Source organism: Odocoileus virginianus, chromosome 16 (assembly GCF_023699985.2).
Source record: "Odocoileus virginianus isolate 20LAN1187 ecotype Illinois chromosome 16, Ovbor_1.2, whole genome shotgun sequence".
In the NCBI taxonomy this organism is placed as follows: Eukaryota; Metazoa; Chordata; class Mammalia; order Artiodactyla; family Cervidae; genus Odocoileus; species Odocoileus virginianus.
Window position 1 is genome coordinate 7,323,420 of NC_069689.1, and position 15,890 is coordinate 7,339,309.

The 15,890-nt window shown below is 55.7% G+C and overlaps 1 protein-coding gene across 2 annotated transcripts in view; it reads left to right on the forward strand.

Moving 5' to 3' along the window:
- The first annotated feature begins 5,267 nt into the window (after positions 1–5,267).
- BRF1 (BRF1 general transcription factor IIIB subunit) overlaps positions 5,268–15,890 on the forward strand; it is a 56,723-nt gene continuing 46,100 nt past the window's right edge. Inside the window, exons 1-2 of one of the 2 annotated variants that reach the window (XM_070477699.1) lie at positions 5,268–5,530; positions 12,614–12,694. In XM_070477699.1, coding sequence (XP_070333800.1) covers positions 5,347–5,530; positions 12,614–12,694 — 265 coding nt within the window. In that variant the 5' untranslated portion in view covers positions 5,268–5,346. Of the gene's footprint in view, positions 5,531–10,549; positions 10,617–12,613; positions 12,695–15,890 lie in introns of those variants that run through there. The other variant, XM_020897686.2, reaches the window with a different exon arrangement.

Genomic DNA, 15,890 nt, shown 5'->3' on the forward strand with positions numbered 1-15,890 from the left:
TAGAAAGGCGTCAGGCTGCTGTCCACCCCATGCCCGGGAGGGCCCAGAGAGATCCAGGGCGGGCAGCTGACCACTGATCAGCTGACCTGCTGCACCAGGGACCCCCTTCTGCCTGTGGTGGGGGGTGGGGCGGAACCCGGGAGGTGGGACATGTGGGTGCTGGCCCGTGGCTTCTGTGGTGGACGATGGACTGCCCCCACCCCCAGTGGACCTGATGAGGGGGGCGGGACAGGCAGCGACCGGGTCGGGGGTGGGTCTGCAATCCTCCCTGGCTGCCTGCTGTGGTGCTGGGATGGAGGCCCCATTGGCTCTGTTATGCAGACAACGAGAGTGAGACTTGGAGACCCTGCCCGGGCACAGAGCTGGTGATTTTCAGGTGAGGTGATGGAAGCCTGGTGCCCGGCCTGGTCACTCACCTGTGCTGACTGCCGCTCGTGGGGGAGTGTGACCCGGGTGTGACCCACCCGGGCTCTTGGCCTCCTTAAATCAATAGAAATTATTAGAGGCCAGACAAGAAATTCAGGCCAGGAATGTGTGCACAAGCTCCATTCCGGGAGATACGGGCTACCTGGAGGGAGCTGAGAGAGAGAGTTAGTGCCTGCCTCCCAGGTCTCTGGAGAGGGTTTCAGTCAGCCCTAATACATGTGTTTAATTAGCAGCTGGGCGAATTCCCTGGGGGTCCAGTGTTTAGGGCCCGGCGCTATCACTGTGGTGGGCCTGCGTTTGGATCTGACCCCTGGTCAGGGAGCTTGGGGCCTCCCCGCTGACTCAGGGTGAGGAGCCTGCCTGCAGTGCAGGAGCCGCCGGAGACACACGTTCGATTCTTGGGTCAGAAAGCTCCCCTGGAGGAGGGCGAGGCAGCCCGCCTGTGCTCGGGCCTGGAGAGTCCCGCGGACAGAGGAGCCTGGCGGGCCACAGTCCTCGGGGTCGCCAAGGGGCAGACGCGCTCAGCAGCTGAGCGCGCACGCCCGTGCAGGGCGTGTGCAGCGCCTGGCCTTTGCTGCTGGCTCTTCAGAAGTAGCAGTTGGGCTTTTGGTCTTTTTCTATCTTGTTGTCCCTGATTTGGCTTAACTGTGCCGGCAAGCACATTTCCAGTCCCTTACAGTTACTTGGTGTTTTGTTGGTGGAGGAGATGTCTGTCCAGGTGCAAGCCCGGCAGCAAACGGTCCCCGATCCAGCTGCTGTCAAACACCGGAGATTCTTTTCGGTGCGGTGTGGTGAGATGATGCAGTGAAACAACTGCCTTTGCCGGAAGGGGCCCGAGAAGCAGGAAGCCAGAGTCCTGCAAAGCCTGAAGTAAAGCTTGGAATTCTATCAAGTACGGGCCCCACCTGTGTGACTGACAGAAGGAAAATCTCTCTAAATAACAAAAAAGCGTCTCCCAGAACCTCACAGTGTTTCTTCATAGTGATCATCATTTATTCCAAAATTACCAGGTGCACCAGGAAACAGTTTCACACAAGCCAAGACAAATCACAGATGTAAATTCATAGGTCACCAACATTGGAATGATTAGAATGAACCTTAAAACCTGATTAATATGTTTGAGAAAATCAATGGGAAAAAATGGAGAATTTCATCAGAGAATTGAAATCTAAAGTAAAAGAATCATTTGGTAATTCTAGAACTGAAATATAGAATAGCTGAAATGAATAACAGAATAGATGATTTTTAAAGCAGATCACACACAGTAGAAGAGAGGATTAGTGAAATGGAAATTATGTAAGTACAAAATACTCAGTTGGAAACAAGAAGGGGGAAAAAACAGGTAAAAATACATAGAATAAGACCTGTGAACAACTGAATAGATGGTTTTGAAAGCAGATTACACAGAGCAGAAGAGAGGATTAGTGAAATGGAAATTATGTAAGTAGAAAATACCCAGATGGGAACAAGGAGAGAAAAACAAGTATAAAAACACACAGGCACAGAGGACACAGTAAAAACCCAACATGGGTGTAACTGGAATCCTAGAAAGAGATTTAAAAATTTTACAAGCATTCAGGAAAAAAATTGTACCTTGCCTTTGAAGTGCAACAAAATACAAAAACCCCAGAATTTTTCAACAGAAATTATGCAAGCAAAGAAGACCATGCATGGAATGTGCCTTGAAAATGCTGCAGGGCAGTGACTGATGGCTTCAAGCTGTACCCTGTATGCGAGCAGCCCCTCCTACAGGCCCGGTCCCTTCTCCAGCCGCCAGGCTGCTCCTATTTGTGTCCCTGACGCAGGGCAGTGGCCAGGCCGCAGGGTCCCTCGAGCGCCCCACGCTCCAGGACACTCATCAAGCCCCGCCCCGGTCCCCACCTCCGGGGTCCACACATGTGCACACGTGGAGTCCTGCAGCTGGGCAGGCCTCCAGCCAGGGGGAGGGGCGGACTCACTCCTCCAGGCCCCCCATCTCCCCTCGTGAGGTCCAGGGACGGCCCCTGCCCCTCTCCCCACGGGATGGGGAGGAGAGAAGCCTCCTGCCCCCCGGGACTCCCTGCAGGAAGGCAGGTGTCTCTTCAGCCCCCATCCCCTCTACCCCCAACCCCCAGGTTACATCTGCACCCATGGCCTCGGCTGCGGGAGGGAGGGGCCGGTCCAGCCTGGCTCTGGGTGGGGGCTGGGAGACCTCTGCTCTGGCTCCGGACCCAGCTGGGCGGGGGCCCCACCCCGTTCCCTGGCAGCCCCTCCCCGCTCTACCCAGTGACAGGTGCAGGAGGGAGACAGCCGTCCAGCGTCCAGCGTCCTGCGCAGCTGCTGCTCTGGGGCTGGCCTGGCTCTCTGTCCTGGGACCCTCTTCTCTGCTGCGTGGGGAGGGAGGCGCTCTCAGCGCCCCGGACCCCAGGTCTCTCTCTCTCGCCGGCTCCCTCGGGGTCCCCATGCCGGCGCCCTCCCTCAGAAGCCTGCAGCAAGCTTGGAGTTTGGGGCCAGCCCGGACCTCTGGGCCCCGTGCGCGTGTCAGGGAGGGGCAGGGGGCCAGCTGGGTGTGCTTTTAAACATGTCCCAAGTCCTCCCCCCTAGGATGCGGGCTTGAAGCCCAGGTGGAGCTGGTGCAGTGACGGTGGGTCAGTCATCAAAACCTCGCAGCTTCTGTCCTGCGGTTCCCGGTCCCTGGGCATTGGGGAAGCCACCCACCCCCTGGTGAGGACACTGCAGGGCCCCTGGGGGAGGCCCAGGCCCCAGCAAGGGTCACATGAGGGAGCTTGGAGGCAGACCCCCCTCCCCAGTCCAGCCCAGTCTTCAGAGGACAAGCCCTGGCCAAAACTGTGACCGCAGCCTCTGGAGACCCCGGGCCAGAACCGTCCTGTGAAGACCCTCCCAGACCCCAGACCCACAGAAGCTGTGAGATGATAAAGGCTTGTCATTTTAAGTTGCTGACTTTTGTGGTTATTTGTTAGGCAACAATTGATGACTAACATACTGAAATCTGGCCAGTAGAATATCGGACCAGGAGGCAGTAATTTCATAGGACAAGTCTGAGGATCAAGCTGCCCCTGTGAAGTCTGTTGAGGGTAGAAACACTCTGGGGTCCTCCCGGAGGAACAAGTACATGTGCACGAAGACAAGTCCTGTCACGGCAGCAACCTCTGTTGCCTCAGCGTGAGGCAACAGAAACTATGCTCTTCGCAACAAAAGACTAGCTATTCCGCCTGTTATCAGGCTTAACTGGCTAGGCCACCGTGCCCTGTGGTGGCATGCTGGAGGATGCCCTGGAGGGCGAGATGCTGATGAGGAGGGCAGGCTCAGAACACCCTCCCCCAAGACTGAGACCCACTGCAGACTTACAGTTCCCTCCTGGTCTGTACTCTGTCACCCAGTTGCATCTTGGCGACCTTGCGTATTGCATCTTGCACCTTGGGACCTTGCATCTTGGTGACCCTTGGCGACCCATGGACTGCTGTGTGGCTTCTCTGCCCTTCATCATCCCGGAGTTTGCTCAGCCCCCCTGTACCAGATGGTGGGGGGGTCTGTTCCTACTCCCATCATTCAGTGACACTTGGCATTTACTTTCAGAACAGCGTGAGGTTGAGGTTCAATTCACCCTTCCCCTCCTGTCAACGGGAGGGGACAACAACCTCCCAACACCACTGAACGGTCTGTCTTCTCCACAATGGTTTGAGACCCCTAAATTTCCACATTCCCGTTGGGTTTGTGTCTGTACTCTAGGTTTTAGTCCGTTTGTCCATTGTCCCTGTACAAATACCATGTGGCTTAATGGATATCACCGGATATAATATTTTCATATACAGAAGGGCAATTTCCCTCTCCTTGAGCTTTCTTTCTTTCAGAAGTTTCTTCTCCTTTTTTTTTTTTAAGAATTTTGACTGTTCTTGTGGAGTATGTCATTCAGATGACTTTAGGATCAGCTTATTGAGTTATGTGAAAATCCTGTTGACATTATGGCTGGGATTAAATCGAATTTACACACTGACTCATGAAGAGTTTAAGTATTTACAACATTGCTTTCAAGTGGGAACAGGGCATTTTCGGATTTCGTTAGCGTTCTCATGGTCTTATAGTCAAGATTTAAGTTTCTTAAGAAGCGTGGTCTTGGAAGTTCCCTGCTGGCTTAGTGGTTAAGGCTGTGGACTTTCGCTATGGCAGGCCGGGTTCAATCCCTGGTTGGGGAGCTGAGATCAGGTCACGCGGCTGAGAGGAAGAGAAAATACGGTCTCGTGCATTTCTTTTCAGGCCCATTTCCGGGGACCCAACGGCCAAGACTCAGTAACAACAACAGAAACGTGCCTGCCGTGGGTGAGCACGGGCGGCACTAGCGACTGTTACGAGGTGGGGCCTACCGGCAGAGCGCGCGGGCGCGGAGCGCGGGGATACCGGCAGGCGGAGGCCGGGCCTGTAGGCAAGGGGGGGCTGGGGCGCCCACAAGCGGAGGCCCGGCCTATAGGGGCCGAGCCGGGCGGGCGGCCCGCCGCCGGGTCTCCACCCTCTACCTGAGCCGACCAGTCCTGAGCGCCCCTTTCCAGGCTCCGCCCGCCGTGAGCCACGCCCGAGGCCCGGGATTCGCCCGCCAGCCCACCAGGCCCCGCCCACCGTGCCCGGCGCGGCTCAGGCCCCGCCCACGAGTCGTGGCCCCGCCCCGCCCCCCTCCAGCCCGCCGCCCGCCGTTGTGGCCTGTGGGTCCGAGTCCCGAGCCCGGGGGCTGCGTTCCCGGAGCGGAGCGGCAGGTTCGAGTCCTCGGCCCAGGAGCCCGCGGCCGTCCCGGTGCGCGCGGCGAATCTGCCGCTGCGAATCGGCGGGCGCGGCGGCGGCGGCGGCCTCGCGAGAGTCTGAGCGGCGCGGCGGCGGCGGCGGCGGCGGCGGGCGGCCTGGAGCGCGGGCCGGGCCCCCGGAGCCGCCGGCATGACGGGCCGCGTGTGCCGCGGGTGCGGCGGCACCGACATCGAGCTGGACGCGGCGCGCGGCGATGCCGTGTGCACCGGCTGCGGCTCCGTGCTCGAGGACAACATCATCGTGTCCGAGGTGCAGTTCGTGGAGAACAGCGGCGGCGGCTCGTCGGCCGTGGGCCAGTTCGTGTCCCTGGACGGTGCGTCCCGGGGGGCGGCGGGGCGTCCCGGGGATCCCGGGGGGGCGGGGGCGGCGGGGACTGGGGGGTGGCGTGCCGGGGGCCGGGGGGCGGGCGGCAGCGGCTCGGTAACGGAGCGCGGCCCGGGCCCCAGTCGTGGTCTCCCGCAGTCGCCTGGCCCCTTGGGGCCGGTTGTCGGGGGTCGAGGACGTCAGCCCGCCCCCACCCCGCGGCGGTCGGCTTAGCCCCGCGGCTCCGGGGCAGGGGTCTCCGCGCCTCGGGACTCAGTCGCCGCGCCGTTGAGGACGGAGCTCCCTGCCCCCCCGCCCGGCGCCCGCGGCTGGTTCTCCGGGGCCCGGAGCCACCCTTGGGGACCCGTTTCCGTTCCTCAGCTCGGGACCCCGGAGACGCGCCCAGGTCGCTTCGCTCAGCAGGGCCCCTTCCTGGCCCACGGCGAGTCCGAGGCGATCCAGAGGGAGCTGCGGGAACTTGGTGGGTGGCTCCTGCCGCGGACGCGGGTCAGTCCAGGACCGGATGGTAGCTGTGTGTTTAACGGGGTAACAAGCCAGCAGACTGGCTTCCCAGTGTGCAGCGCCGTTTTGCATTCTCGTAAGCTGCCTACCCGGGACTTGGTGTTGCCTGCACCTTTACATGTATTTTCCGTGTGTTCCCAGTGCTGTGGTGCCTCCAGTCCTTGCTAATGCTTTCCCCTAGGGCACAGTGATGTTAAACAGCTTTTAATCCCCCTTGCCGAAATGTCTGTTCCCGGAGTTTTGTGCATAGTTTTTAGGCAGGTGGTTTTCTTACTGTTTTTATACAGGTTGAGTTTTGAGCGTTCTTTAAATATTGTAGTTGCCAGACAGGTGATTTGCTAGACAGGTGATTTGCAGAAGTTTAAAATTTTGATTAAAAGCTTTAAAATTAGTTGCAGTCCCTTTATTGATTTTTTTTTTTTTATTGTTGTTGTTTAGTTGCTAAGTCGTGTTCTGCTCTTTGGGGCCCAGTGGACAGCAGCACTCCAGGCCTCCCTGTCTTCACTCTCTCCCAGAGTTTGCTCAAACTCATGCTCATGTCCATTGAGTTGGTGATGCCATCCAACCATCTCATCCTCTGTCATCCCCCTCTCTTCCAGATTGTACTTTTTCTGTCATTCTAAGAAATTTCCTAAGCCGGAGACACACTGTTCTCCTAAGTTTTATTTTTTTTAATGTTTTATATTTAGACTTAGGACCATTTTGAGTTTAAGTTTCATATAAGGTATGGTGTATAGGTTGAGGTTTGTTCTTTGCAGGGGATGTCCGGTTGCTTCAGCACTGTGTTGTTTCTCTTTTTGGCCATGCCCCACCTGACCAGGCTTTGAACCTGGGCCTTGGCAGTGAAAGCCCAGAATCCCAGCCACTAGGCCATCAGGGAGCTCCCTCAGCACCATTTGTTGAAAGACTGCCCTCTCTTGAATTGCCTTGGCTCCTTTGGAGCATGTCACCGGGCTGTGTTTGTGTGGGTGTGCTTCTGGGCTTCCTGTCCCATTCCATTGGTGAGAGTGTCAGTCTGTCTACAGCACGTTCCCTCCTGTACATTTATCGTAAGTCTTGAAATCAGACATTGTGATTCCTCCAGCTTTGGTTTTCCTTTTCAGAATTGCTTTAGTTATAGTATGTAGTTCCTTTCCCTTTTCTGTCATTCGATTTTAGAATAAGTTTGTGCATATTTACAAAAAAAAAAAAAATCCAACTGGGATTTTGATTGGAATTGTATTAAATCTCTCAATAAATTTGGGGAGCTTTGACATTTTTGGGCTTCCCTTGTGGCTAAACTGGTAAAGAATCTGCCTGCAAAGTGGGATTCAATCCGTGGGTTGGGAAGATCCCCTGGAGAAGGGAAAGGCTACCCACTCCAGTATTCTGGCCTAGAGAACTCCGTGGACTGTGTAGTCCACGGGGTCGCAAAGAGTTGGACACGACTGAGTGGCTTTCACTTTCACCTTTTTACTATATTGTGTCTTCCAATCTCTGAGCGAAGATAGGTCTCTCCATTCATTTGGTTTTCTTTGTTCTTTCGTCATGTGTCATCATTTTCAGCATATAGCTCCTGTACATGTTTTAGATGTTTACCTAAAATCCAAATAGAGCTTCTGTAAATAGTATTTTTCAAAAATCCGGTTTTCAATTGTTCAGTGCTAGAATATAGAAACACGGTTGATTTCTTTCATTGCCCTGTGTCCTGTGACCTCACTAAACTTACTAGTTCTAGGGGTTTTTACAAAAATAGATTCCTCGGGATTCTTGATGCAGATAATCCTGTTGTTTGTAAATAGACATGATTCTTCTTGCTTTTGAGCAGACATGCCTGCCTCTTCCCAGTCTCAGTGGGGAGCATTAAGTCTTCTCCCACCCAGCGTGATGTTGGCTGTAGGTTTGTGATACCTGTTCTCTATCAATAACATTGAGGACGTTCTCTTTCTAATCCTTGTTTGCTGTTAAGTTTTTATCATAAGTGGATGGTGAAGTGGTTTTTTTAAATGTTTTTTCTTTATTCGTCTGTTTGGCTGCACCAGGTTCCAGCTGTGGCCCACAGGGTCTTCAGTCTTCACTGCGACACGCAGGGTCTTTAGTCGTAGCATGCAAGATCTAGTTTCCTGACCGGACGTTGAACCTGGGTCCCCTCCATTGAGAGTCTTGGCCACTGGGCCACGAGTGAAGTCCCTGGATGATGAGTTTAGTTTTCCTCCTTTGGTGTTTCAGTGTGGCTGGTTTTTGAACATTGAACGTGCTGTGCCTTCCTGGGGTAGACCCACCTGAGCATGGGGTCGTATGCTTTGTAGGTGTTGCTGGATTAGATTTCTTAATATTTTGTTGGGGATATTTATGTTCATGTGAAAAATTAGTGTGCAGTTTTCTTGTATGTCTTTGTCTGGTTTTGATACCAAGGTAATGTGCCTCATGGAATGAGGTGGGAAATGTTCCCTTCTCTTCTGTTTTCTGGAAGTGACTGTGTAGAATTAGTATTACTTCTCCGTTGACCGTTTGGTGGAATCCATCAGTGTAGGTCTCTGGGCCTGGAGGCTTCTTTTTCAGAAGTTTTTAATTACAGGTTGACTTTCTTTAGCAGTTATAGGTTTTACTTACTTTTAGATTATCTCTTTCATCTTGGGTGAGTTTGTGGTTTCCAGGACTTGGTCCATTTGATCTCTGTTGCTGCCTTTATGACCGTAGTGTTGTTGGTGCTGTTCCCTTATTCTTTTGATGTCCGCAGGGTCTGTAGTGGTGTCTCCTTTCAGATATTGGTGTTTTGTGTCTTCTCTCTTTTTCACTTTGTTTCTCTTGCTGGGAGTTTTGTCAATTTTATTGATCTTTTCAAAGAAGCAGTTTTGGGTTTTGTTGCTTTTTCCTCTTGTTTTCTGCACCACACAAGGCCGGAGATGTTGAGGAGCAGCGACGTGTGTGCGCGGCGTCCTGAGTGATGGCCGCAAGGGCGGTGCTGGGGACTTGGGCGGTCTTCTAGGTGACGGGCACCTGGGGAGGGGTGGGCGTGGCCGAGGGCGGGATGGATGTGAGGAGCGCAGGATGCCAAGGCAGTGGCTGGAGCTGGGCAGCCAGGTCTCTGGGTCCTGGGGAGGGGCCTGTGTGCTGTGGGGCTCAGGGCAGGGGAGGGCTCCCGGCACAGGCCTGTCAGCATCCTGTGCCGCCCGCGGTGCTGAAGGTCTCTCCCCCAGGCTCCCTGCCTGACAGTGCCCAGAGCCCCTGCCGGCCCCCTGGGAGCCAGGCCTCTGCTCCCTGAGGATGCGGCCTGGACGCAGACGCCAGCACCGTGCAACCCTGCCTCCAGCTTCCTCGGTCCTGCCCTCTTCTGGGGTGCACCTCCCGGGGGTTCCATAATCACAGCTCTTAACTGCTGCAGTTTGTCCCCGAAGCCATGGTGCCTGCGGGTGCCTGTGTTCTCGCACTTTGGAGGAGTGAGGTGCTGGCCTTGGCGATGCTGGGAGGAGGCCCTGGTGTGGGTGGGGCTCCCTGGGCCCTGAGGGGCAGCCGGCCCTCCCGCCCCCTGCCTGGCGTGTGGCCCCCGGGGGCTCTCTCAGGCATAGCCACCCTGTGTCCCAGTCAAGCACTGGTCCTGGAGTTTTGAAGGTTCTGCTTCCCTGTTTCTATCCTTTCTATCTGGAAGGGACCTGCTCCCAGGAAGTGGCTGAGTTCTGTCCTGGAGGCACCTGGGTGAGAGGACCTTGTTCCTAAAATGTCCCGTGCTGCTGGGTCACCTGGTGCGCTCCGTGCTGGGTGGCTTCCACAGTCAGACCTGCAACTGTGACGAGAGGCTCTTCCATAGCTCTGAGTCTGGTTGAAAGACATTTAGGCAGCTGCCCCGGTTAGCTGTTTCTTCACCAACGTCCGATGTCTGTGTCCATCCACAAGCCTACGCCCTGGCTCCATGCGGACTTCCCAGGACCTTTCGGGTGCTTTAGAAGAGTTATCCCCACGTCTGAGCTTAGGCTGAAGAGCCACTGGATTGCGCTTATGTCCTGGAACTGCCCAGCTGGACCTTGTGTGGTCGTCCCGCATTAAAAGGAGTTTCACAGCAGCGACAGAGACCCCTCCCTTTGAATAGTGAGGACAGGCCTCGGAAGTGCTTGGCCTATCTGTGTTGGACGGGCCTGTAAGTGAACTGGAGGACAGTGCAGCGTGCCGCTTTTCTCTGTCTGCTCTTGGGGCGTTGGTGTTTCCACTTGTCCTCCATGCTTAGGGTGGCTCAGCAGGGCCCCCAGTCTCCCCTCCGCCTCTGTGGAGTTGCAAGGGTCGGTCTTGGACCTTCTTGCTTTTGCAGACCCCAACCCCAGGGGCCAGGAGCCCTGGGTGCAGTTTCTGGCCGCACCCATGCTGTCCACATGGGGGGTCTTGGCCCACCTGGGGTGATGGAAACTGCACCTTCTACTTGATAGTTTTAGCTGGTTGTATCTTTATTTGTTACAGGAGCTTGTTATAGAAAATATCAGATTTTTTAGAAGCAGAGGGAACAGTGTGCAGGGCCTCTGAAGGAGTAGCACAGCATGCCCTGCTGGTTTTGGCCAGAGGCGGAGCTCAACTTTCCTCCAGCTTCAGAGGAGCCCAGCCACGGTGTGAGTGCTCTGAGATTTGCTGAATAAGCACTTTTCGTCCCTTCCACCACTGCTCTCCTTTTGTGTCTACTGTAACCACGTCCCCAGGGGCTGGTGTCTGTCAGGTGAAAGAACCTGCATCCACTTGGCAAGCAGGTTTTGTGCCCCGCCCCTCCCGTCCCCTGCTGGCCGGGCCCAGGGAGGCTCCTTCCTTGCCAGAACTCAGTCCCTGTGTCTCCTCGGCATGTGGGGGACTGAGGCTATTCACAGGCACCTTGGAGAGCACCAGTGGTGTGTGTGCGAGGGTGTGCGTGTGTGAGGGTGTGTGCAAGTGTGTGCGTGTGCGAGGGTATGTGTGTGCGCGAGAATGTGTGAGTGTGTGCGTATGCAAGTGTGTGCATGTGCGAGGGTGTGTGTGCAAGTGTGTGTGCAAGGGTGTGCAAGTGTGTGCGTGTGCGAGGGTGTGTGAGCGTGCCTGGGGCGAGCGAGTCAGGAGCCAGCTCCCTGAGCAGACGTGGCTGGGCAGTGCCAGGGCGGGTGCTGGGGGCATTGGAGAGATGGGGGGACAGCCTGCTGGAGAGGGAGTCGGGGGAGAGCCGGAGGGGAGTGGCGGGGCGGTCTTCAGGCCCTGCACGGCATTGAACACTCACCCAAACTGCCTCCACACTGACCTGGCAGCACCTCTGTGCAGTCCCTCCTAGTCGCCCCCATCTGTCCAGGCAGACGGGGAGGTGGCTGGGAGGGAGGCCCCCAGAGTCCATGCTCCTGGAATCCGGGGCTTCAGCGGGTTTAGACTGCTTCGCTGCCCATCCTCTAATGCAGAATTCTTGTAATAGTTTATTTAAGACACAGGCTCATTTCAGTTCATGTGGTGATTTTTTTCCCCTTCTTCTGAAATGAAAGTTGGGCAGCACTGGGACGCTGCACACAGGTCACAATGTGGTGGTCCTAGGCAGGTGACTTCTTCAGTGGTTCCTATGTCTAAAAGATCACAGATGCTCTTTAAAGCGTCTTATTAGTCTTGGTTTGGGGTTTGGGTGCAGCCACAGATGAGCCGAAGGCCAGCTTGCTCCCCCACTGTCTGCGTTTGTGGCCGCCCATGGATGACCCAGAGGAGCCTGCCGGCCCAGGGCCCGGGCCGTGTGTTTTCCTCGGGGGCCGCTCTCAGATTTCAGAGATCTGCTTCTCCGCTTCCTGTCACTCGAGCCTCCCCTTGGTCCTCCTGCAGGCCCTGGGGCCCGGTGTGCGGTCACGGCCCCTGCCTCGAGGAGCGTCTGGCCCGGTGGTCTGTGCTTTGTGACAGACAGGCTGGCCTCTGGCCAGGCAGCTCCTCCCGCCCCACTGCTGTGCTCCGCCGCCTGGACTGGGGCTCACTTGAGGATCACGCTTCAGGGCTGGGGCTTGTTAAGTCTGGTGAACCATCGGATGTCCACCTGGCTGTCTCCACAGGAGGCTGTCAGGGCAGAAGTCCAACCCTGAAGCCCTGCGGAGCAGAGTATGAGAGACCTCATGGGGTGGCTTGGAGTGGGTGGGAGATCCAAGCCAGAGTGCTCGTGGGTGCAGCCGCGGTCACGCTCTGGAGCAGGGTCCTTAGACCTCTGCTGCGGGTGGGTGGGTGGGGAGAGAGCGCAGTGAACACAGGGGTACATGCGTGGGTGCCTCCTGCAGACCGCTGGCTGAGAGGCCCCCCGGACCAGGCACCCCCGCTCCAGGAGCCCGCAGCCCCCTCACTTGGAGACGACTGTGGCAACCGCGGGAGGGGCTGGCCCAGGGCTGCAGGGCCGAGTGAGGGGCCGGGCCTGCGCTGCAGCCTGGGGAGGCGGGTGCTGTGTGACGGCCTCCTCCGGGCTCCAGGGCAGGGCAGAGGCGGCGGTGGGGTGGGGGTCACTCACTGCGGACTCCTGGTCTGCATGCTGACCCCTCTGAGTTCTTGCTCTGGAAACACCAGGTGCGACGAAACGCGCTGTTGACATGGATCTCTGCCAGCTTCGGCTTATCCGTCTGATCTGTGTTTCTAGGTGCTGGCAAAACCCCAACCCTGGGCGGCGGTTTCCATGTGAACCTGGGAAAGGAGTCACGAGCACAGACCCTGCAGAACGGTATTTCCCTCCAGGGGGCTGCAGGGGCGGGTGGGTTCCCCGGGCCGGATGGGGTGCCGGGTGAAGGGCGAGCGTGGGTGGCCTGCAGTGACCTGCACGCCTGCCGGGAAGAACTGTCCCTGGAGGCCCCGTCCCAGCCGTCAGGCCCCTGCTGGGCACCCTGGGCTTGCTGCAGTCACTGCGGGGCTGCTCCGTGCGCCCTCGGGACCCAGTGGGCCCGCGCCTTCTGATGCTGGTCAGTCTCGGTGAGCACAGAAATGACGTGGAGACAGCAGTGTGACCCGCAGAGTGACCCCTTCTATTGCGTTTTCTGACAGAGCCAGCCTGCAACAGGTGGGAGAGATGTCTGTCCTGACCCCGGCCTGGTTTTAGTTGGGTTGTCTTCTTCTTAAGTGGTAAAAGTTCTTTATGCATTTTATACATAAGTCTGTCATCAGTTCTATGATTTCCAAAAAATGTTCACCCGTTCTGTGGGTTGATGGTGAACTGTGAAGCACAAAGGGTTTTTGTTTTGAAGAGGTGCGGCCTGTTTACCCATGCCGCCTGTGCGTCTGTGTCGTTAGTAAGAAAGACTGCCTGAGTCAGTCCAAATAGCAGAGGTTTATAAAGCTGGTGTTTCCATCTGAGTTTTATGATTTTAGTTCTAAGACTGAGGTTTTGGTCACTTTGAGTTAGTTTGCGTCTGGTGTGCAGGTGAGTGCCCACCTGCACTCTTTTGCACGTGGGTACCCATTTTCCCAGCGCCACGCTGCGGAGGCTACTCATTCATGGCGCCCTTGTCCAGAGGCGCAGCGACTCTGAGGGGTTTGGGTTCTCACCTCCTTCCCACAGGCTTATGTCTGTCCTTTTGCTGGTATCACACTGTTTTGCTTGTTGCATCTTAGTACCACGTTTTGAAATCAGGAAGTTTGACTCCTCCCAATTTGTTCTTCATTTTTAACACTGTTTTGTTGCCTGTTCTGAGTCCCTTGAATTTACAGACAAGTTGATGAGTCCAGGGACAGGGACTGGAGATGAGTCTGGGAACGGGGACCAGCGGGGTCTGAAGATGAGTCTGGGGACGGGGACCAGCGGGGTCTGAAGATGAGTCTGGGGACAGGGACCAGCGGCCTCTGGAGATGAGTTTGGGGACGGGGACCAGCGGCCTCTGGAGATGAGTTTGGGGACGGGGACCAGGGAGGTCTGAAGATGAGTCTGGGGACGGGGACCAGGGAGGTCTGAAGATGAGTCCGGGGACGGGGACCAGCGGCCTCTGGAGATGAGTTTGGGGATGGGGGCCAGTGGCCTCTGGAGATGAGTCTGGGAGTGTTGTTCTGTTAACCAGGTGGAGTCTCCTCACCCCTGGTTCAGAGTGCCTTTCCATTGGTTTAGGTCTTCCTTAACTTGTTCAAACGATTTTTGTGGTTTTCAGAGTATAAGTTTTACATTTTTGCTGATTTATTTTAAACATTTCATCTTTTTGGTGCTATTGCAAATGGAATTGCTTCTTTATTTCATTTTTTGATTGTTTGTTGCCAGTGTATAGAAGTATGATAGATATTTGTATACTAATCTTGTATCCTGCAACCCTTGAAAACCCCATTTAATAGTTTTTTAATGGATTCCTGAGAATCTTCTATATATGAGATCATGACATCTGAAAATAGATATAGCCTTGCTTTACTAGCATAGGCACCTTTTAATTTCCTTCCCTAACAGCACTGGCTAGAACCTCCAGCACCACACCGCGTCCAGGTGTCTCATTGCTGATTTCGGGGGATGCACCATGCTTTCACAGCTGGGCACGATGTTGGCTGCGGTCACCGAGGCAGGGCACGCCTGCGGGGCACCTCAGGCCTCTGTGAGCACCCTCTCAGGGACATGCTGGCACCCGAGTGCCTCCCATCGGGACGAGTTGCCAGGCTTCGCAGCCCTCACCTGCACGCTGGGTGAGGTGGCGCATCCTTCCCTGCAGCCTGGTCTCCTCCATGGCTCTCGAGGACCCGCCTGGCTGCCCACTGCCGCTGTGGATGGGGGCGGCCAGCACACCCTCGGCCAGCCACTCCCCAGTCCAGCCGGGCTTGACGACGGTGTTGTTGACTACCGAGAGGGCAGGTGGTGGGCTTCTAGTTATGACCGCCTCAGAATGTGTTAGGTGTCCCAGTGAGCTTTTCCCTTTGACCCTGTGGATTGTTAGTGTTGTTGGCTCTTTTCTTATATCCAGCTAGATTCTTCTGTGTTTAGATACAATATTCTGCAGGATTTCAGTCTTCTGAATGATTTGACTTCATGGCCCATGTCTGTTTGGTCAGTTACAATCAGTTTGGACACGTGAAAAGAACATGTTTCTGCAAGAGGTGGGGTGTTGTGTGCACATCCCTGGGGCCAGCCTTCCTCCCAGGGCTCAGTGATCCTGGCTCCGCTTGTCTGCCTGTCGCTTCAGGAGCATGTAAGTCTCCATGATGGCTGGGGATTTGTCCCTTTCTACCCATAGTTTTGTTGGTCTTTTGTTTTGCCTGTATAGACTATGTGTATATTTGTTTAGGCTACATCACGTGGCTTGAAGGATCTTAGTCCTCTGACCAGGAATTGAACCCGAACCATGGTGTTGGAGGACTTCCCAGGTGGTGCTAGTGGTAAAGAACCTGCCTGCCGATTCAGGAGACATGAGATACGGGTTTGAGCTCTGGGTTGGGAAGATCCCCTGGAGGAGGGCATGGCAACCCATTCTAGTATCCTTGCCTGGAGGATCCCATGGACAGAGGAGCCTGGCAGGCTACAGTCTGTGGGGTCACAAAGAGTTGGACTGATTTAGCACGCACGGTGTTGGAAGCCTAGAGTCCTGACTGCTATGTCTTTAGGGAGCTCCCTAGCGCTCACCTGCTCACCGAGCAGAGTGCTTCCTGCTGGCAGCCTGTGCCTGCGCTGCCGCTGCCGGCCCCCACCCCCGTCCCGGAGCTGCGCTCGGGCCCGCCTGCCGTCCTCTAGGTGGTGCTGTAATCTTTCTTTTCCTCTGCGCCCACCTTTAAGACGGTCTGCATGTGAAGAACTTTATTCCCAGTAGAGAATGGGTCTGTTTCCAAAAGCCCAAAACAGGTTGTCCATCGGACCCAAAGCAGTTGTAAAGAGTAGCATTTTTAGCGCCACTAAAACGCTAGTTTAGTGCCAGTAGTACTGAAAGCAGTTCATGCAGACGTATTCACGGAAGTAAAATGGG